Raw genomic sequence first — 23,558 nt, 5'->3', positions numbered from 1 at the left:
AACTCTACATGGAAACAATGAGCAAGAAAGGATAGGTGAAAAGCCACAAGCGTAGGATTAGGAAACCATTCAAGTTGAAAACAAAATAGAATTTTTTAATATGAAAAGCTCCTATTTTGCAAGAGTTGTCCATACATATTATAAACAAGGATAGCTTTCTTAAATAATTTGCATTTCCTTTTCAAGTAGGGATTTGTAGATGAATATATGTTTTTTCTATAAGCACTCATTATTATCATTTCCATTATGTAATTTGCATGCATGCATTTTACATAAGAAAAATCAATTTGAAGTAGAAATCTCCAACTTTTCAAAGACAAAAAAATCACAAAAGATGGCCTTACTCCATCTACTTAGACTTAGCATAAATGATAGTGGCTAGAAAAGGAATGGAAACTTGGTTAGTTGGCTAATCTTCTTTTTTCCTTCATAGCCTTGAGTAAATGAAGCAATACTCCTTGTATTTGCCAAGAAAGTATCTTGCTTTTGAAATTAGAATTTGAAGGTGCAGTCGACTATGTTTCATTTTTCAAAATCAATGATAAATATTCAAGAATCTCCTTGTAAGCGGTTCCTAAGGCAAAGCCTACTACTAGGCTTGAGCCCCAAAAGTAGACCTATTTAGCTGTGTTGTGCAAATTTATATGTGTGAATAGGATGTCAAAAGATCAAACATCTCCTTTATGGTTAGAGTATAGCTCTTGCCCTTGAGATCATAGGATTCTCTTTTACATTGTCATCAAAATTTTAGCTTTACTAGCCTCATGAGATGGGCTTCATGAATATGATTGCATTTTTATAGAAGCTTTAGTGGGTTTAATGTCAACTTTCCTTATGTTGGGCTATTTATTTAAGGACATTAACACTTCTATGTTGGTTTCCTTGTTCTCAGAGGATGTTGAATGGAAAGACTTTTCGAACAAGCAATATTCACTTCCTCACATAATTGATTTTCTTTTTTCTCCTAAACCGTTAAATATTGTGTTATTACATTCCAACATAGTTGGACCAAAATTCTTTGGGGCAAGCATACAAATGTATTCAGACTATTGCTATTATAGATGGGGTTCTCTCAAAAGGTTGGAAACCAATATGCTGATGCTTTATAGAAAAGGGTTGCATTTCAAAACAAATAAGGACCTCCCATAAAGGGTCAATAATGATTTGCAATCATTAGCAAAAGCTGCAATGAAATACATTTGATCACATGAATGAATCTTATTTTATCTTGTCTTCTAGTTTCTTCTTGTATAGGAATATAGATCTTCAAGGGGAATTTTAGCAACAAAGAATTTGCAAATTAGATTCCTATTATGTAAGGTCAAGTCATTTTTTTGGAGTTCCAAAACATTGAGGTATGATAATTGTAGATCAATCCATGGTTGGACTACCATTTAGTCACTCTTCCTTTTTCCTTCTATTTTCATGATTGATCAATTTCCTCCTCCCAAAAAGATCAACTTGATCTGTAGAGAGGGGGGGAAGATTTCCCCAACCTTGGCCTTGTTGATGTGAGTTTTATACCACTACAACATATAGAATCAAACACTTAATGTTTTGGAGTGAAACACCAAATATTCGATCCTCTCCTGATATAAGGTTATTTCTCATGCTAAGCTTGCAAAGTAAGATCATGAAATGACTTCAAGGTTCCCTTCAAAGGTGGATACCCGCTCAGTGAAATAATGTGATTTGCTGGTAATCACTTAGGGGACTTATGCTATTCATTCAATGGACATCAACTGCTTGCACTTCTAAAGATTTAGCTTCACAATGTGCAACGAAAATATGTTTTGACTTTTCCACTTCTAACCTCTATTACTTTTCCTACTACTATGAATGCAAGGAAACGTGGATACTTGGACTCTACTAGATGTAGCTTAGTCAGCGACCCACCCACCTAGTGCAAGCTTCTAAGGATATACTCAAATGGTTTTCAAATCAATATCTACCTTCTTTAATCCAATAAATGGATGCAAACTAAAGATTGGATATCAATTGAAGTTAAGTACTTTCACTAGCTCACCACACAAGGCACTCCTACCATTGGCAAGAGGCCAGTGGCCTAGTCTATATTTGAGTCAAACAAGTAAACATCCAAAATTTATTCTTCCAACTAAACTACTTCTAAACAGCATTCCTAAGTTAAGTGAGGAAATATAGATCACCATGCAATAATGTAAACTTGATCACAACAATTCACCGTGCAAGACACAACAATGAAAGTAGAGCAAATTTTGGATTATGTTAGCAACAATTCTCCACCAAGTGATTTACAAATGAGAGGAGTGGGGTTTATAAAGGAGCCCCAATTACAATGAATGACCAAGATTGATTTAAAATCGTGGGCCTAGATTAATCTATCATAAACTCTGTTTAGGGCAACCCAAAGTAGGCAATACAAAAGAAGCACCACAAAATGAGCCAATGAAAAAATTCAAAGGCTTGGGCACCAATAAGAAACATATAAGCCGCCAAGTCATTGTACAAGTCATCACTCAAGATGTAGACTTCCTTGCTCTTCTCCTTTCTAGCAAAATCAAGAAACTTAAGCAAAATTTCACTAAGCTCCTCCATGTCACTACTAGGAGGGCCTCCATTTTATAACTCCATGAACTCTTAAATTCTCAATGCAATCTTTGTCTTTAATTCCACAACTTACCGTAGGGATTCTTCATCGTTTTTGGACTTCTTTCCCTTGAATGGATGGACTTCACTGTGCTTGAAGTCTTGGTATTTTCACCTTCATTGTTTGGAATTCTGCTGTCTTCTTCATCTTCGGATTTGATCCTTGGAGCAATTCCGTGAACACATTAACATCTTCCTTGGCGTATTAAGTCCATTTCTTTGTGTGGCTCAATCATCATCAAGATCACTCCCCTAATGAGAGTCTTGTCCTTGATTTCCTTCTTGCTCTCAACCTCAGATTTTTCCTTATGTCCTTGCTTATTGATGATTTGATCTTTGGATACTTCCTTCAGCTTGATCCTTGAAGCTTCTTTCCTTTGTTCTAGTTTTGGAGTGCATCATCTTGAAGCGTGGTCCTTTGAACTTAATTGCCTTGAGGCTAGTCTTCTTCCATTGCTATCCTGGGCCACGAGTTTGAACTTGTCTTCCAACCTCTTTTGTTCACTTCTTTGTGACTATCCCTGCTCTTGGTCCAAACATGATTCCTGCTACAAAGCTCAAAGTTAGTGAGGAATAAAGACTTTTGAAAATATTCAGTCAATATCATGAAACTGCTTGAATGTATCCATGGATTAATATTTAATTTCACACTTAGTTTTAATGAACTAATCCGAGGGAAGCAACAATCAAAATGCAAGCAAGAATATCAAAAGAACAAAGATCCGTAATACTTAGACAAACTTACGAATTCTGATTTTCAAATCAGTCATGATAACATCCTCAAATCAGTCCTACTAACTTATTAAATAAACTCCAAATCATTCTAAGATCAAACAAGACCTTGGAAGCAAATAACGATCCAATCATGACAATGAACTAGTTACTTGGAATGCTTAAAACTTTTGAAGACAAGTCTGCAATTTAATTTTAATTCCTCTTATGATGATCCCAGCATTCCAAACCAAGTAAAGTCCATGTTTAGGAACCCATTGGTGAACAACGAACAAAATCATCAAGTGCTAAAACAAAGTACATGATCAAAACTAACTGAAAATTTGCTGAGGACAAGCCTGAAAATGATGTGCAACTGATCCAAACCATGCTCAAAATCCATGCACAATAATTGTAATTAAGGTTGGGAACCTGAGTTTGTGCTTATCCATGAGTTAGAACAATAGTCCATCACTTAGAATAATAGAATCAGACCTAAGCAAAGTTCTGATTTTTTGGAGACAATCCATTGAAAGTCTGAAAATGTCCACATACGAGTCCTAATTTATCTTAGATCGTGACTCAAAGTTTCACTATGGAGTAAGAATCAAGTTGGATATCAAGCATAACAACATATTCATCATCATTATTCTGAAATTCTTCTGAGGACTGGGCATGGTAAGTCTGAAGACATGCCTGCAACATACATCCACTGTGGCAATTTGTCTTAAAAGTTAGTGATCCTTGGAGAAGAACAAGCCCCCTAACACTTAGTAATGACCCTTAAGATGATCTTTCAAGTTGGTCACTTATGGGGATTTTTCTTCAGAATTGCCCCTGTACATGGATGCCTCATATTTGTTCTGTAGCTTTCGTTTTCAGACTTGCAGATGGCTTAGAATGTGCCTTAAGATGTTACCTAAAGCCTGCAACAAGGTTAGGATCAGATTGCAAACAAAAAAAAATCCCAGAATTTTTGAAAGAAAACTAGATTTACAGACCCTGTCATGGCAGCCTTACCACAGACTTTCACTGTCCGAAAATGGTTTGAAATGATGAGCAATGGGCAGGGGAAGACACAGCAAATAAGTTTGGACATGTTGGAAAAAAAGGTGATTTTTGGTGATTTTTTTGACAAAATCGCCCCTGTTCATGTAATTTCAAATCTGGGTCTGTTTACCCCTGATTTGACCCTCAAAAGGTTTCCAAATAGATGCCTAAGGATGGAGAATTTGTCTAGAATGTGTGCTTGGCAATCCGGACACCTGAAAAAATATTCATGGGTTTATAATTTTTTTTTACCAAACCCAGAAGTCTGCAGATCTGGACTGTAAAATCTCTGTCCTTGGCCTTCCAATGGCCTTCAATGTCTCAGAAAATACATTCCATAACTCTCAGACTTTAGCAATGTCAGGCCTCTTCCAATGGCAGCCACCTTCCTTCTTCATCTAGACTCCTATCACCAATGTTAGATTGTGCTTCACCTTGGTCGCCTGCTCCGTATTTTCAGCCACTTAGCCTTTGCGTTTATAAATCTTTATGATTTCTTCTCTCAGTTCATGGCCCTTTTAAATGGGTTCAGCTTGTTGATTTGCCTCCCGACAAGCAATGTGGGATAAAATTTTGATACCCTTCTAGAGGCTTATTACTTTACCTTATCAATTTCCCTTTATTTACTTTATTTAATGGTAAAAAGGGCCCTAAAAGGGAAAAACGACCCAGGTATGGATTTCATCTCCCAAAAAAGGTTAAGTCCACATTTCCCTCTCCAACACATCACCCATGGACCCGAAGGTCACATCCACACTCTACCTCCATCCTTGCAAAGTTGGAAAATCAATTAGGATTTGGATAGGATTCATTTTGTACTTAGTAAAATCTGATCTTGTTTTGCTATCACAAGGGGGAAAATCCACCCTTGTATGGACACTCTCAACACTTCGAAAAAATTTCCACATTTTGTACTTGGAGGTAAAATCCACCTTAGTCTGGACATTTCCAACACTTAGAAATATTTCCACCCATCCAAACTCTCCATGAGGGAAAAATCACCCTAGTTAGAACAAACTTGACACTTAGAAAGTTTTTGAAATCCATACTTGCCACCTAGGGAAAAATGACCTAGTCTGGACAATTTCCAAACTTAGAAAAAATTCCATGTTTAGCTCTTGGTTTTGGGGGAAAAACAACCCATGTCTGGATTTTTCCCAGACTTAGAAAAATTTTGAGTTCCGAACTTCCTTCAAGGGAAATATGACCCTAGCTTGGGCAATTTCAAGAAATTTTCAAGTTCACACTTAGTGGAAAATCACTTGTCTGGATTTTTCAAAAACTTAGAAAATTTTCAAGCCAAGATCCTTCAAAGTGGTGGAAATTCATGGTATGCTTGGATTTTGACTTCCAACACTTCGAATTTTTCTTGAAAATGCCAAAATATGAAGGGAAATTCATGTGTAGTCCAGATTTTGTGTATTTTAATAAATAAAAACTGATTTTCTTTAGGATTTCATTCATTAAGTGTGGAAAATCAAATTTTACAAGGATTTTAAGGCCCTTATGCATGAAATATGCCTTAATATTGAATTTTGGACTAGTTGACCAGCCAAAATTTAAATACACACAGGATTTTACGTTCAACCCATTATAACATGATCTTGACAGACTTCAATTTTAACGTTCCCACTTCAGAATCACAACTTGGAAATTTGGTCTTTGCGTTACCCCTCAGTTTTAAAGCTCTAAATTGCCAAACCTACCACTAAAACCTAACCGACCTAACACCTACGAGAAAAAAGAGGGGGTCCCCATTTGCAATGGGGTGATGGAGTGAAAACCTCACAACAGGCCCACAGGGGAAAACCTAATAAATAGATGGATTCTAAGAAAACAGTGGGAAATCCAACAAGATCAAGGTAGCAAGAAAGCCCTAATAGAGCTCATCATCCACCTATCCTCCATTTCAGTTCAACCAAATTTACCTTAGATAGACTTGTATTGATTCCTCTTTACTAAATCAATTTGAGGAGTTTATTAAGCTTATAATTTCGTAACTTCAAAAACTTTAGAGGTAGCTGCTATGCAATGACAGAAAACCTTAAGCATATTTAACTAATGAGTTTGAAGTAGTTCCCTATGTGAAAAAAGAAAGGATCTTTACTCCCTTATATGTTTAATTTGGATTGGGTGACGTTGTTACCGCTTTAGGAGATAAAGTTTGGACATATCATAACCAAAGGTGCTACCTGAATCTTCAAATTCAAACAATGGGAATAGAAGCCAGCATCTGAAAATATTTGGACTATCATCTGATATGTGAGGAGAATGATGCCATATATAAGTATATACACTATTTTGAACTTGAATTAAAGGAAAAAAAAAAAGCCAGATTGAGGCACAAAGCAGATTCTAAACTTTAAATTTCACTACCACAAAAGCAAAATCAAAGTCAGACATTATATACAGGGAAATTGATCTGTAAATGTTTCTATAAGTACCCCATGATAGGACCACAAATATTATCTTTATGGTTTACTGTTTTATCTCTGAATGTTTATCAGTAATAACAGATTTCTAGCAGCCTGGAGAGAATTGATTCTGTACATTTCAACAACATATTTTTATTTCTCCTTTTAGCTGGATAATAAGAGGCCTAACTATTGTTTTAGGTGATTGAGCCACCTAAACAATGATAGTAAATGCTGATATTAACCTACAATCTATTGATTACTTCTATCAACATGTAGGTGGTCATCAGCAATAGTAATATAACCTTGTATTTAACCTTTCAAAAAACCACCTCTGATTTTGTGGTCTGATAAATTTCCATAAGTACATTATATTATATTACAATGGTGATATGTTTTGGTATTTATAAATCTAAATAGGAAAAGTTAGAGGGCCTTTTTACTATATAGTAAAACGAATCAAAAGGAGATAATGTGTATGAAAAATTTAAAATAAGGCATGCAATAAAGTAAGTAAAACAACATTGTGAAAAGCATCAAACACGATTAGTATTTATGACGATAAACAAGACAAACTCTACATGAAATAATGCAAATATGTATAGTTCCACAAGGTTTTGGAATGTGAGGATAGGGTGATGGGAGAATTAAGGACCTTGATTTGGGAAAAAGGGGATAGTGGTTGGTGGGGATTTGAGGGTGAAGTCCCTAGTGGAGTTTGGTTGCAGCACTTAGGACCATATTTATAAATTTTAACACAATTTGTGTCTCTGACACCAATATGCCATCATTATTTACCAAATCTTTGTTCTTCAAATGTCCAATAGTGAAGCTGAAGAAATTTGTCTAGTTTAACTTCAAATGATGCAAATTACATAGTTTTTGTAAAAAAATTTCAAGTTTTGGGAGGGCCCATGATGTAAGAGCAGTAATGTTGTCTAAGAGACACAATGTAAATGACCTATGTAAACTCAACTATGTGTGAATAGAACCTGAATCAAAACTGGTTAGAGAATATACCGTATTTATATCAATCAAAAACCACTTTTAAGTGCAACTTAGGGAGGAATGAACCAATACAATAACGCAAAGATGAGTCCTAACAACAAGACCTTGTTAGGTATTCATGTACAAAAGATCTCTAACAATTAGAGTTTCGGAGAAAGACCAACAAAAACAAATCCTCTTCAAAAGAGAGAAAATATGAAAACCATCGTGTTCCAAGTGACGAAATGATCCAACATGACCCCCCAAGGGCTACATCAATTACAAATATACAATCTATATTCCCCATAGGATAGAAAGAGTGAGACTATGTATTCCCTCACAAAGAAGTAGCTCTAGCATTAGTGGTGAATGCACAATGAATATTTTAAAGATTGTCCAACATTCGAAATCAATATTTCTTGTCATGGGAATAAACCTAGGTTACCATTCGTGTTGGGGGATGGGTTCGGGTACGAGAACTTGGTGGATAGAGTAAGTACTCTGATTTTGTTTAGTGGCAAAAGAGCTAGCAACCTAGAGAGAAAACAAGCAAAATAAAAAATAACAAATGCAAGATAAATTTAAGAATGTTAAGTGTTGAATTCTACAATGCAAGTGACCAAAAAAGAATTTTAAAAAAAATTCTACTTCTGAGAGGATCTTAATGGCAAGAGGTCAGAGGCACATAAAATCCTGACCATGAAGGGACCACCATGTAATTGCATCCATTGTGCTTTGGTCATTTATTATAGGAAGGAGAAGATCTTTTCTTGGGATGAATAATCCGAATTCTTTCCTAACAGTTGTCCCCAAATCTGGACCACTAAACATCCTGCTAAGTTCCCTCTTGTACCCACTAGCAACCTCAACATCTTTATATGGTGGTACTCTACCAGATAGCAAGTACCTCTGCACTATAGTATCTAGGAGAGAGAGCATAGGTGAAGAGGTATGGTTATTTTGTTCCAACGATGGAGAATAATTGCTTCCACCTTTTTATTAAAGTTGTCCTCAAGATCATTCTCTCTTCTTTGTATCACTTGGGATATTAGATGATGTTCATATAAGTTAATAAAAAATAATAGAGGAATGTATTATAAATAAAATTTATAACTTACCCATTTTATCTTCTCCGACATGGTGTCCATGACATCATAGACATCCTTGAGGCATAGTTCATCAGTGTTAGCAATGTGAAGCATGGACATGATGGGTCTAGTGAATTCCTATACATAATCCATAAGACCCCACCCATCGTCATCTAATATCATTGCTTTCAATAGTTCCAATTAGGATAAAGTTTTTAAAATTTCTTGTGACATATGGCGATTTGTCACAAACATCTGAATCTCCTCACCCTCATAAATTTGCTTCACGTAGTCTACTCCGGTGCCAATTGCTTGCATTACCAAATTAAGAGAGCGTACAATGCACGGCGACTAAAAGATGTGATCATATCTAGCCTCTACCAAAGCACCTGTTGTCCTACAAACTTTTGCATTATTTGTAATTACTTGGACAACATTATCACTACTCATTGCTTCTATAGAAACAATGAGAGTCCGGGAAATAAACTCTGTATCTTTTAGTTCCCCCTCACAGACACCTTCGAAAACATTTCCCCCTCGAGGGACACAACAATAACATTGATCAAGGGACAATTTTTGCAATCTTTCCATCCATTGAAGACAATAGATACTTCTGTTTGGACCCAAGAATCTCTATTTTCTTTTAATTGGGTTGCTACAATTTTCCTCTCTTTATGCAATAAGGTGATGCACACTTTTTCAAATCCAAGACTTGGTAACCAAAAGGTGCATTTATTTATTGTTGTCACCATCTCTCTCCATTAGGGTGATCTCAATAGGTTGAATGGAAGACCATTTGCATAGAGGCAACATTCAATTTTTTCATCTACAACTTCTCTTGCCTCATTTTGAAATGCTTGATCTAGTGGGCCTCTCTTGTGGGTGCTGACTTGTAGTTCATCTACATCTTCATCCTCCTTCCTAGAAGGTACAGGCAAGAAGGGATGTCTAGAGGCTGGTTGAGTGGGTGGTGGTGGTTTTTTTTTACCGGAACTATAACCACTTTGTTTTTTCCTTTTGCAACTTATTTATCTCCATCTTCTTGTTCTTTAATGAATGCCTCTTTTTGTCTAGGTGGAAGCCCCTTCTTATCCCTCCCATTGGTCACTCACACATATTAATCCCTTTACTCCCAGGACCCATAAAATGAAGTTTTATTCGGTAGTAGGAGCTTCTATATTTTGAGTTGCAAAAGTTAAATTTCCATACAAACCCCCCACCTCCAAGACGTTGAGAAATTCTTGGTGTATTTCCATAGAGGAGACCCTTTATCAATTTTAAATTTTTGAGACCCCACCCATTGAGCTTTGACTACTCATTGTTGTAATCTATAACAAAAATAGACAAAAAAAACTTCAAAACTTCTACTAAAACTTGAGAATTTTTTTTTTCTTTCAAAAACTTGAAACAATCTATAAAAAACTAAAGAATATGGATGAAATGCACACCTTAAAGCTTAAACACTTAAATCTGCACTATAGAAGGTATTTGCAACTCCACAGTCGATCTCCTTCAAATACAATCAACACACTTCAAACTTGCAAGATAGAGAGAGCCAAATGAGAGAACAAATGTGAAATGAAATGTGTTTGTAGCCTCCTTGTTAGGGTCACTTTTAGGGCTAGCAGGGAAAAATGCAACTTTATTTGGTTTTGGCCAAATGCACTTTTTTTTTGGCTCCGGGTTTGGGCTGGGTCTGCGCAAGGTCCTCACAAGGTCCGCACTTAGACTTGTGGTTCCATTTGAGTTCATGATGATTTACACCTGCATGAACCCTATGCAGACCCTGCACCTACAATTTCACAAACCCGGACTAGGTTTGCACCTAGAGTCGGTTAAAGGGTCCATGGTGCGAACCCGGTAACATAGGTTAAGCCTAACAAGTTAGGTAGTTACATGTTCCTCTAGCTGTTCTTTGTCTGTAGCAAATCCTTAGCTCCAAGCTATAATGTACAATTAGTTAAGATTCAAGAATCATCTTTGTCCTCCCATAGAGGAAATCAAGGCCCTAGATATATCTACCATACTTCGCAAGGGTGGAGGTGATTAGGTCAGTTTTTAAAAGAAATGTTCCAAGGAGTTTGGTAAAAACAGGGGCACTGAGACATGGATCAAAATTCAATAGTAGTGACATCATTGATCATGGGCAGTGTTCCTGACTCTGTCCAAATGATAAAATGGTAGAATTGTAATTCATTGTCTATGGTTGGGAATGTTAGCCAAAGATAAGCAATGAAATTTAAGGGGTCTATATAAGGCTAGATGAATCCATATGAGGGATATAATGATATCAAGGAATCAAAATATGGCATCATGATGTGAATAGGAAAAGTTGTAGGAATAAGTAACCTGAAGCCTGCGAACCTAGATCACAATAATGGTACTATGGCTGCTTCAGTCATGCTTACTTCAATACTGTGATATATCAATAGTTGGAAATGTGCAGGGCCGATAAGAAAAATAACTACATTTTCTATGGCTGCCATGACATTCTTGTCTAGCAGATATCCAAACAATGTACCAAAATAAATCTGTGGGATATTTATAAAAAGACAAGTAGCCCTCTGGGGGTCTCTACCTGTCCAGAAGAGATCCCAAAACCATAATGAGTTGTAAACATTGTTTATAGATAGATCTCTAACAGAGGCCCATCAGTGTAATGAAATTATAAGAATACATGAACAATTTAAAAATTTCATGCTTCAAGCAAGATACAAATATTAGCCCTTGAGGGCACAGGCTTGGGCCTTTGCCTCCTTACATGAACAGAAGAAACAAAGTATATATTTGCAGGGTCTTTTGTAAAGCTCTTGCTTCATCATTGTTCGATATCAACAAACAGCTTCTCATCATTGGGCGTTTTAATTTCTTCCAGAATAAATTTGTTGACTATGAGCTGATATACTCAAATGGTATCTAAGCTTGGTCAAACTGCATAAAGGCCAATATATATTCCTGCATGTGCCACACATTAGTAGTAATATTAGTAAATGACAAATATTGTATTACTCTGCATTATATGTCAGTCTAGTGACTTTGAATTATATACATACAACACTTTATATAAGTTATTCCAGCCTACAGAATTTATCTATCTTTAAATGTCATGTTTTTCAAACTAAATCATGCTGTATAGAATGAACTTGCAAGTTATAGTCAAGTAGCATTTTTAATGTAGATTGAAACCTAGATGATTTGCAAAAGAGGATTTTGTTCATGATTTTGGGAATTATCTGAAACTTTGTAAAAGTGGACTTTATTGTTGCAGTTGTCCGCAAATTTTTCATCACATTTATATTCAAAGTTCTTGAGTGATTGGTTGAAATTTAAAATCCACTTGGTTGCTTTTTAAATTGTATTCTTGAATTTTGATAACATCCACGATGTCACAAATAATGTTAATGAAGTTTTATCAGGTTTGTCTGTACACTGTGTAGCTTAAAACACAGTTGAGGAAGTGTAGTCCCAATCAAGACCAATGCACATTGGACAATAGAACCTTTATTTGAATATAGATATGATTCTTGTTGCTTATGTTTTCCAGGGACAATATGAAATTCATTCTCTCTCTGGCTCTTTCCAAAGTACTGAAGATGGTGAAAAGCCTATTGGTGGCCTTAGTGTTTGTTTTCCTGGGCCAGATGGGATTATTATGGGTGGTGCAGTGACAGGATGTCTTATGGCCGCAAGTCCTGTACAGGTAATGCTTTAGTAGCTCTCTTTAAGCTTATGTTAATACAAATTACTTCCTCAGTCAATCTGTTGATAACATGCCATTTTTAAACTTTCAGGTAATAGTTGGTACTTTTGTAGTAAATGAGAAAAAAACTGTTGTACGGAATGGAAATGGAAATATTTTCAGCGGTAACATGTCATCATCTATCCCAGAGTTGCCACCAGCTCGAGCTGGTTTACAGTCAATAACTGAAGCATTTGGTAAGTCTAGGGCAGGATTAAAAGGCCACGGTGATAAAAGTACCAACAGCCATAGTTTTCCCCAGCAGATTCAAGTGTTGGGCACAATGCATCCGAACCCTATGGAATGGATGCAGGCTCATCTTGAAGCTCAGATGAGATTTAATCCCAACTTAAGAATAGCAGGTAATTTGGTTATTCAGTTTGCATCTGTGTTGTTTACTCTGTGTTTATGATTTTTTTTCAGAATTTCAAGAGTGCTCTGTATTCTATCAATGGGTATTCTTAAATAGCCTTCTAATTTCAATGGAACCTGTGCTCAGAGAACTTCAGTACTTTTCTAAGGTATAATTGTTCTCAGTTACTGTCTTTTGAGAGCATTTGCACCTTGGGAGATAAGTTGTTTCTAATTGACTATCTGCAGGCTTTGTGTTTTGGAGGTTATGATTGAATGTGGGATTGTACTTTATACTTCGAAATGCACAGACATAAAGTGAGAATGAAAGAGACAAGGTGTTATTTTGCAGAGATTTTGTCCTTCAGTAATGGCTATATTTTTCCATATTTAATTATCTTGAATGTTTTGTAAGCTGAAATAGGCACCCCTGTATATGGGTTTTTTGCAAAGTCTGTTTGTTGCTAGAATTCTGATTTTTTTGTTTTTGCTTGTTTTTTTTCTATTTTTGTATTTTTTTGACCTTTTATTTCTGTGAAGATAATTTTGCAATGCCGAGAATAAAGAAACCAAATGCGAAAAACAATGTGATGCTCAATACTAAGACTGATTTCAATCTGATTTATTCAATTCTTTAAAAAAAAAAGCACAATACATTTAGAGAGCTGTACCAGGCTGTCTTCTATTTCAAAATCTGATTTCATAGATTGGAAATGCCCTTGAATGGGTCTCCTACACAATCTATTGGCCTATAGGAATTGTATAACATGCCAACCACAGCTATCAACTAACCAATATAAGGAGGGCATTATAGTCCGCCCTCCTCAAGATTGGTTGTCGTTAAGCGATCTCAATCCTGAGTACTGCAAAATCTGTTTAATCTCCCATGTTGCCTCCCCCACTGACATATCCTTGCACTTAACTAGATATTCCCTAATAACTCTCCTTAGCCTCCTCTTTTGGGTGTCAGCAATAGCCTCAGGGACTAAAATCAATTTCCCCTCATCAAGGGGTGGTAGCACTTTATAAGGTATCACATTATGTCCAATTGCCTTCTTAAGGCGAGATACATGGAAGATGTTATGTACCCGAGTATCAATTGGTGATTCCAACTTGTAAGCCACCTCACAAATATGCCTGATGATCCTAAATGGGTTGCAATAGCATGGCTTATGCTTGTCAGCCCTGCTCTTCTTGAGAGTGGATTGTCTGTAGGGTGGCTATACAAGATATACCATATCCAAAAAGCTAGGTGCATCATACCATATAATTCCATAAATAGTGTCATCTGAATGGACATGTGTTAGGTTGTGTTGTAGTAATACTCACACAAATATAACCACTTGATCCATGCCATTTTCTGCCCCGATATGTAGTTCCAAAGGTATTCCTCTACCCATACTAACAACCTTTGAGGGGCAATCTGTTTGGGGGTGCTGGTTGGTGCTCAGAGTGAGCTCAATGCCACTGAGCCTAAACAACCCTTCTAAAAAGACTCATGAACTTGTTCCTGTCACTTACGATCTTCCTCAACAATTCATGAGGTCTGAATATCTCTCGGTAGGAAACAAATTGTCACCTATATTGCTTATATGTAGTGGTGATTGGAAAGAAGTGTGCAAATTTATTAAGGCTATCCACCAAAACATAGATACAATCTTTGCCTTGGACTTTGAGCAATCTCATGATCTCATGATAAAGTCCATCGAGATAACTCCCACTTTGTACGAATGTGTAGGAAGTGCAATAAACATGTAGGAAATGTGTGCTCCTGTTCACTTTGCTAACAAGTAGGGCATTCACAAACATATATCTGACTTAAGCCCCTTCCAAGTAAATGTGTCTCATATTTGTCGGTATGGCTTAAAGTACCCCATATTAATGACCATAGGTGCATCATGAAAAGCCTGCAACATTTTCTTTTTCATCTTTGATCCCAATACTAAAAATATCTGCTTCTTGCAAATGATGAGATCATTTACAACTGTATATTTGTCATCTTGTATTGCCCCATTTATAATACCAATAGTGCATATATCCTAAGTCACAAGGTTCGAGTTCGAGTTCGAATTCGGGAACTATAAAATTCGGATGAAGTTCGACAAGGTAAAAAGTTCGAAAAAAATTCGACATTAAATTCGCCTTTGTATAATTTATTTATTTTAAAATATAAATAATATATCTTCTAAATTATTAAAATAATTAAACATAGCTAAATAGATTAGAAATCATTACATGTATACAAGAATATAAATATAAACCACAACGCACACAAGAAATTGCAATCACAAATATTTAATTATTAGGGCAAAATTATGAATTAATGTTGGCATTCATACTAATTAAATTATAATAATATTTAATTATTAGGGAAAAATTATAATAATTCATAATTAAAATTAAAGTTTATTAGGGCAAATTTATAATTATGAATTATGAATTAATATTATAATTAATTCATAATTCATAATTCATAATTATAATTATGAATTATATTAAAATTATAATTATATAATTATGAATTATATTAAAATTATAATTATGAATTAATTATGAATTAATATTGGCAAAATTATAATTATGAATTAATTATGAATGAATTTAAATTTTAGGGCAAAATTATAATTATGAATTAATGTTGGCATTCATACTAATTAAATTATAATTCATAATTAACGCAAACAAGAAATTGCAATCACAAATATTTAATACAAAATAAATGAAATATTATAAATTATATCATTATAAACAACCCTGAAAAATAAAGTTTATAAAAAATCTAATTTAAAAAAAGGGTGCGTCCACCACATTCAGAGTCGCAGGTCAGGAGCGGAAGCCTCTATCGGAACAGCAGCGGAAGCCTCTAGGCGGCAACGATAGAACCAGAGCCATCATTAACAACAGATCAATTTGTTGCGGTGACCAGTCCGTACGAATTTTTGGCGAACAAAAACAAATTTTTTGGGGTTTTTAAAAATTCGCAAGATTTCGAATTTCATGAATGAAATTCGCCGAACCTTGTGACATAGCATATATCCATAGAATACTAGGCAGAGATCAAACCTCGCCAATCAATTGCAATCTTTCCAATAGAGCACAAGTGGGGCTGCCTTAATAAGGCATCAACAACAATATTCTTCTTCCCCTTAATATAAGTAATATCAAAATCATAAGCATGCAACTTACTGACCCATTTCTAGTATTGATCAATACGATCTCACTAAGTGAGGAAATGTTTCAGGCTGTGTTCCATGGGGACGCGTCCCCTATGCTTTTTGGCTCGTACCTGTCTCAGGGATGAAATGGGGACGAAATGGGGACACGGGGACGGATTTTTGCCGTCCCCAAAGCTGTCCCCTTTTTGCCAAATTTGAAAACGTCCCCAAAAAAGCAAATAATTTGGGGCAGGAAACTTGGGGATGGCCAGCAGTACTAGGGACCATCCCCTATCCCCGAAACTTCTAGCCATCCCCTTTTTTCCAGCTAGTCGGGTAAAGGCAAAACAATAAATTTTACTTTTTGTACAGATCCATAGTTGTCTTAAAGACATAATAAAAATGTGCAAACCATATTTGTCCATTAAAACTCTAAGACACTAACTCTTCTACTCATTTAAAAATATGATGTACTTGCTAAGAGGGAAAAAAACATAGAGCAACAACAGTAGCAGCAGCGAGGAAAGATTGCATTTAGTATTTCTATTGACTACTTACTATTTTAGTTGCACTTCTCTTTATTCCATTCTGATTTCATGCATAATACTTGGAGACTTTAGGCATTTTGATTTTACTACATATGTATGTGATATGTTATAATGGAGGTACTTAATATTTGTCATTTGATAATTTTCCATGTATTGATCTTCTAAAATGTCTATGGTGAATGGTTTCTCAATGTTATGATATGCATATTTGAATTTTGTCTCTCTATATAAAAAAATCTAGTATGTTTTTAATTGTCATCCCCTAAGGTCCCGTCCCCTAAATTTTGGCTTTGACCCGTCCCCGTATTGGAAACACGTCCCTATACTGGAAACATGTCCCCGTCTTGGAAACTTCGTGGAGCATAGGTTTCAGGTAGTTATGATATGTTTCAACTTCAAATTTGCTGCCCACAAGGTACTGCCTGAACTTAGCTAACATATGCATAATGGCTAACATTTCATTATCATAAATGTTGTATCTCCACTTTGTTCCCCTCAATTTTTGACTTTTATTCTATGGAGTGCTTGTCCTACATCAGTTCTGCACCAAGTTCCTCTCTAGAGGCATCACATTGTAACTCAGATGACCTAGTGGAATTTGATAATGCAAGCACTAGGCATGAGCTCATCAACTACTTATATTGATCAAAACATTGTTGTGCATGCTATGAAAGCCCCTTCAAAACATGTCTATAGAACCCACATAACCCAAAAAATCCCTTAAGCTGTATGAAACTCTTGAGCAGGGGTCAGTCAACTATAGCTTGGATTTTCATCAAATCAACTCTATCTCCCTTTGCACTAATAATATGCCCCAAATAGAGCAACTTTGTCATCTTGAACTTGCACTTGGACCCCCTTCGAATACAACTTGAAAAAAAGCTTGAAAAAACTTCAGATTTCTTGATGAAAAATGGTCGAATCTGCTTCCCAGAGCACGATGACAGACTGAGACGGCTAAGAGCATGAAGATTTGATACATGGGATCTGAACAATCGAGAGGCAGTAATGCTTCTCAAACTATCCGTAGTTGATGACCAGCTTTCTCAGATTCCATCCGGCAAGACAGCGGCTGAAATCTGGACACATCTAAAAGGTCTTCATGAGACTTCCGACAAGAGCAGAGCCTTCTTTCTGAAAAACACTCTGTTTTCTATTGTCATGGATGAGCGCACCTCGCTCCAGGCACACCTGAATCGGATTCAGGAAATCCGTGATCAGTTACTTGCCATCGGTCGCAAGATGGAGGAAGAGGATATTGTGGTAATCACTCTTCGGAGTTTACCAAATTCCTATGAGCATTTTATCGAGACTCTCAACATCACATCTACTGGTGTTGATCTAAAGTTCATTGATCTCTGCACCATGCTACTTCAGCAAGATCGGTGGAAACAACAGTTCGGTAGCAGCTCCAGTTCCACCTCCACTGAGCAAGCCTTTGCTGCGAAATCCTTTCAGAAGGATAAGGGCAAGTTTCAGCAACCATCTCAGCAGAAGTCTTCTGCTCCAGCATCCGATGGTACCAAAAAGAAGAACATTCAATGCAACTATTGCCACAAGTATGGTCACATGAAGGTTGCATGTCGGAAACGCTTAGCTGCCCAGTCTAAGCAATCAAGTTCGCAACCCAAAGCGAACAGTGCAGAGCACACTGAGCAGGTGGAATCTGCCTTTTACGCCTTCATGGCTAAAAGACCCGTAGATCATGTACAGTCATCTGCCTGGTACATTGATTCAGGTGCCTCTCGACATTTCACTCACCGCAGAGACTGGTTTACTGACTACCAGCCTTATTCAGATTCTGTTATCTTTGGTGGTGGAGAAGAGTAGACGATTGTTGGTAAAGGCAACATTCAAATTCAGTCTGTTGGGAGGAAGCTCATATTCCTTGATGTGTACTACGTTCTAGGGATGGAACTAAATCTACTCTCGGTCAGTCAGTTGCTGCGACATTCTCCACACTTGGCAGTCACCTTCAGTTCACATCAGTGCACCATCACTGATCGGGCGACTAAGTATACTGTTGCAGTTGGTCTTGAGGATCATGGTCTTTTCAGACTTACTGATTCTGGTGATTCTCAGGACTTAGCTATGGCTGCTCGGCGATCTTCCATCAGCACACTTTGGCATCAGCGATATGGGCACTTAAATGTGCATTATCTCTCACAACTTGCTCGGGATGAGCTTGTTCTTGGTTTGCTAGAGATTCAAACCCAACACCTTGGAGTTTGTGACGCATGTCAGGCTAGGAAGCAACATCGCACACCTTTCCCCAGTGGCGATTCTTGGCGAGCTTCTCAAGTACTTCAGCTTGTTCATGTTGATATCTGCGGCCCTATGGCCACTCCTTCTGTTCTTGGATACAGGTATTTTCTGTTGTTTGTAGATGATTTCAGTAGAAAAATGTGGGTGTATTTCCTTAAAAAGAAATCCGATGCATTTATTGTATTTCAGAAGTTTAAACCCTTAGTTGAAAAAGAGTTTGGGAAATCTATTATTACTCTTAGATCAGACAATGGGGGGGAATTTTGTTCTAATGTTTTCTCCAGCTTCTTGGATACACATGGCATCCAATGCCAGTTCACCACACCCCACACGCCACAACAGAACAGTGTAGTTGAACGTTGGAACAGGACAATCACTGAGATGGCTCGTTCCATGCTCGAACACAGACATGTTCCGAAGCGTTTTTGGGCAGAAGCAGTTAACACTGCAGTTTATCTGTTGAACCGGTCACCCACAGTGGCGGTCAAAGGTAAAACTCCGGAAGAGGCCTGGTCAGGTCGCAAGCCCAGAATCAGCCACCTGAAGGTTTTTGGCTCTCTTGCTTTTGTTTGGATCCCTGATGCTTCACGCACCAATTTGGATGCCAAGAGTCAGAAACTGATGCTTGCTGGATATAGCAGTCTTCACAAAGCCTACCGCCTTATTGATGTTGAGACATCTCGTCTCATATACAGCCGCGATGTAGTCTTTGATGAGCAGCGAGGACCATTCATGCCTGTTTCTCCTGTTCCTGATCCAGCAGACCAGCCTATGCAGGTTCATGATTTGGGAGTTCGGCTTCCATTAGGTCCACCTGATGGGAGGGCTCCAGTAGCTCCTACAGCTCCAGTACTGCCAGTGATACCTGTACAGCTACCTCCGGCTTCTCCTGCAGGATCACCTCGTTTTGAAGATGCTTCACCTGAGTTTGATCCAGATTCTTCTGATCAGGATCCTGCTGATCAAGCATCTCCTAGTACTATTGTTGGTCATTCTCCTCTCCGGCCTAAGTGGTGGGCTAAGACACTTGCTGATCTTCATGATGATGAGCTCATTGATGGGAGAACTACTCGGAAAAAGAGCAAAACTATAGATTCTGTTAACTTTGCTCTTATGGCCAACATTCACAGTGTGTTTGAACCTCAAACATATTCCGAGGCTAAAGGAATTCCAGAGTGGGAACAGGCCATGCAATCTGAACACCAGAGCCTACTGAAGAACAACACTTGGGTCCTTTCTGATCTTCCCCCAGTGAAGAAACCCATTAGCTGCAAATGGGTCTACCAAATCAAATACAAATCAGATGGTACTTTGGATAAGTACAAAGCTCGTTTAGTGGCAAAGGGCTTTTCTCAGCATCAGGGCATTGATTATGAGGAGACCTTTGCTCCTACTGCAAAGATGAGCACCATCAGATTAGTCCTAGCCATGGCAGCACAGTTTGGCTGGAAGGTCCATCAGATGGACGTAAAGAGTGCTTTCCTGAATGGTGATCTACATGAAGAGGTCTACATGACGCAGCCTCCTGGTTTCAAGGTTGCTGGTAAAGACCATCAGGTTCTCAGATTGGTAAAAGCTCTCTGTGGTTTGAAGCAGGCCCCTCAGGCATGGTACATCAAGATTGATACGTACCTCAGTGATCAAGGCTTCAAGAGGAGTTCTTCAGACTCAAATCTGTACATCAAGACTACTGACAGTGACATCATCCTTCTGGTTATCTATGTGGATGATCTGATCATCACTGGCAGTTCGGCATCTTTGATTCAGGGAATCAAACAACACTTATGCCAGTCTTTTGATATGACTGACCTTGGGCTCATGCATTATTGCTTAGGTGTTGAAGTTTGGCAACAGTCTTCTGGTATATTCATCTCTCAGTCCAAATATGCTAGAGCCTTGTTAGACAAATTCTGAATGCAGGATTGCAAACCTGCATCTACACCTATGGAGAAAGGTCTCAAGTTATCAGCCAAGTGTGATTCTCCTTCCGTTGATGATACTACGTATAGGCAACTAGTAGGCAGCCTCATCTACCTATCTGCTACTAGGCCTGATATTAGCTTCGTAGTCAGCTATATTTCACGCTTTATGACAGCTCCTAAGGCTGATCATTGGATGACAGCAAAGCGTGTGCTTCGTTATGTGAAGGGCACTTCTGATTATGGACTTCTGCATTCTCAGAGTTCTAATCCTAAACTCTGTGGGTTCACAGATTCAGATTGGGCAGGCTCTGTTGATGATAAAAAGTCAACATCTGGATATGTGTTCAGTTTGGGATCCGGTGCAGTCACATGGACCAACAAGAAGCAGCAGGCAGTTTCTCTCTCTTCTACAAAGGCTGAATATAGAGGGACTGTTAAGGCAGGATGTGAAGCTGTCTGGCTTCGTCGGATGCTTGGGGATATGCAGATGTCACCAGCAGGACCAACTACTCTGTTTGTTGATAACGAAGGCGTTATCAAGTTAGCACGGAATCCAGTCTTCCATGAACGAACCAAGCATGTGGATGTTCATTGTCATTACATACGACAGTTGGTTGAAGACGGGACTATAGATCTACAGTATGTTCCTACCTCAGATCAGACTGCAGACATTCTCACCAAGCCTCTTGGTCCTGATAAGTTTGTCAAATTCAGAGCTTGGTGTGTTAGATAGATTAACCATTAAGGGAGGGTATTACAATAATAGATAAGACGTCTATTATTAGTTAATGGTTATCTTGTAAATATCTTTAGCTTTAGTTTGCTTTTGTTTTTTGCTTTCTCTAGAATAGAATGTTTCTATTCTTTACGATCGTTTCCTAAGGAAAGATCGTCTCTTCCTTTTGTATAAATTGACCTTTCGGTCTCTGTTATTAATAAGCAAGTATTTACCAATTACCTTGTAATAAGGACTCCCTTTCCAAAATATCTAACACCTCTTCAAGTGTCTCAAATGCTCCCCCCAAGATTGACTAAACACCAAAATCTCATTAAAGAAAATCAAAACATACCTCCACAACTGATGTTGAAACACCTTGTTCACATAAGATTGAAATGTGGTTGTTGCATTCGTTAGGCCGAATAGCATAATCAAGAACTTGAAATTGCCATAGTGACATTTGAATGTTGTCTTCTCCACATCCCCCTCTCTCATCTGTAGCTAATGGCAACCAAATCACAAGTTGATCTTAGAGAAGTAAGAAGCATTTAACTCATCAATTAGCTCATCAATGTGGGGTATGGAATACTTATTCTTAATCGTCTTTTTATTTAGGGGTTAGTAGTCAATGCATATTCGTAGAGTCCCATCCTTCGTCTTAACTAACTCGTCACATAGCTATAGATGCAAATGGGCTTTTGCTAGGTTTGATATGCCCAATGTCAAGCAACTCTTTCATTGCCTTCTCTATCTCATCCTTTGGTTGCTTGGGGTGTCTTTATGGGGTGATGATGATGGATTTTGCACCTTTTTCTGTTTCAATGATGTGCTTAGTACCCTTGTCTAGTGGTCTACTAGGTTGAATGCCACTAAACACCTTAGTATGTTTAGAAAATAATCTATGAATTTGTGGAGGACATTCTCACTTCTGCTGCTTACCTATGGTAGGAATCAACACACACTTGCTGCCTACTTTACCTACTCATGTCGAATCAACCTCTCCATCTTCCTAAAGGATACTGTGCAAATGCTCCAATCTGTTAAACTTCTCAGCCTGTGCTTCCTCCCATCTACCTCAAACCTCATATCCATAGTGCGCACATTGAGGTAAAACTCCTCAATCATGTGAAGCCATTTCATTCCTAGGATGACATCCATCTCACCCAAACCAACAACATGGTACTCTTCTTTGAACTTATAGCCTCTCAACCTGAAGGGGAGGTTGAGAGTCTTGATACGCATGAAAATAAAACCATCTACCACTCACTTTGAATCCCTCAAACTCCCCTATCTGAATCTCACGCCTAGCCACGAGCTCCTCATTAATGAAATTACGTGTGGCCTTTGTGTCAAGAAAGGTGATCATTAGCTGCCTTGCTAAGACCCCTGTCATCTTGAATGATCCCTCTTTCTAAATGTTAGAAAGGTTTGCCATGGGTTTCTCGTGTTCCTGCTCTTTTATTGACCCTTCTGATACACTTTCTCCCTCATTGTCACACTGCTCAGTCTGCTGGTCTGAAATTTTAGAACTAGCATAATCCCCTAAAAGGTATTCCATCTTGTTTTCTTTCCCCTTTGAAGCACACTTGTGCTTAGGGTTCCATGGTTCCTTGAATGTAAAGCACAAACTCTTGCATCTCAAGTCATTTAGGGACTCATCATTGGGTTATTGAGATGGTTTCTTTTGTTGTTTTAAAGTTTTATGAATTGGTTTGGTGTTCTTATTCCTTGGGAAGTGCTTGGAAGAAGACTTACTGCTCAAATCAGCATGCTCTATACTCCTAGCCTTTTTCATAGAAAACTGTAATGTGGGTGGGTCCAATGATCTAAAAAAAGAACTATCAACGTCTGAACTCTTATTTGTATGCCTCTAAAGACTCATACTGCTTGAGTTGTTGAACCTCCGTGAAATACATCTCTGCTCCTTACAATAAAATAACTCAACAAGTCTATTGATGAACTCATCATAGGAGGTGCTGTAG

At 37.7% G+C, this 23,558-nt stretch overlaps 1 protein-coding gene across 1 annotated transcript in view; it reads left to right on the top strand.

The window, feature by feature from the left end:
* Positions 1-23,558, top strand: part of LOC149542999 (AT-hook motif nuclear-localized protein 11-like) — a 58,939-nt gene that overhangs the window by 23,307 nt on the left and 12,074 nt on the right. Inside the window, exons 4-5 of the mRNA XM_089797925.1 lie at positions 12,423-12,578; positions 12,670-12,979. Of these exons, the coding sequence (XP_089654051.1) occupies positions 12,423-12,578; positions 12,670-12,979 (466 nt within the window). The remainder of the gene's footprint in view (positions 1-12,422; positions 12,579-12,669; positions 12,980-23,558) is intronic.

The sequence above is a fragment of the Cupressus sempervirens genome, chromosome 8 (assembly GCF_028749045.1).
Source record: "Cupressus sempervirens isolate cs-2001-9-10 chromosome 8, ASM2874904v1, whole genome shotgun sequence".
In the NCBI taxonomy this organism is placed as follows: domain Eukaryota; kingdom Viridiplantae; phylum Streptophyta; class Pinopsida; order Cupressales; family Cupressaceae; genus Cupressus; species Cupressus sempervirens.
This window is presented reverse-complemented; position numbering and strand designations above follow the sequence as displayed.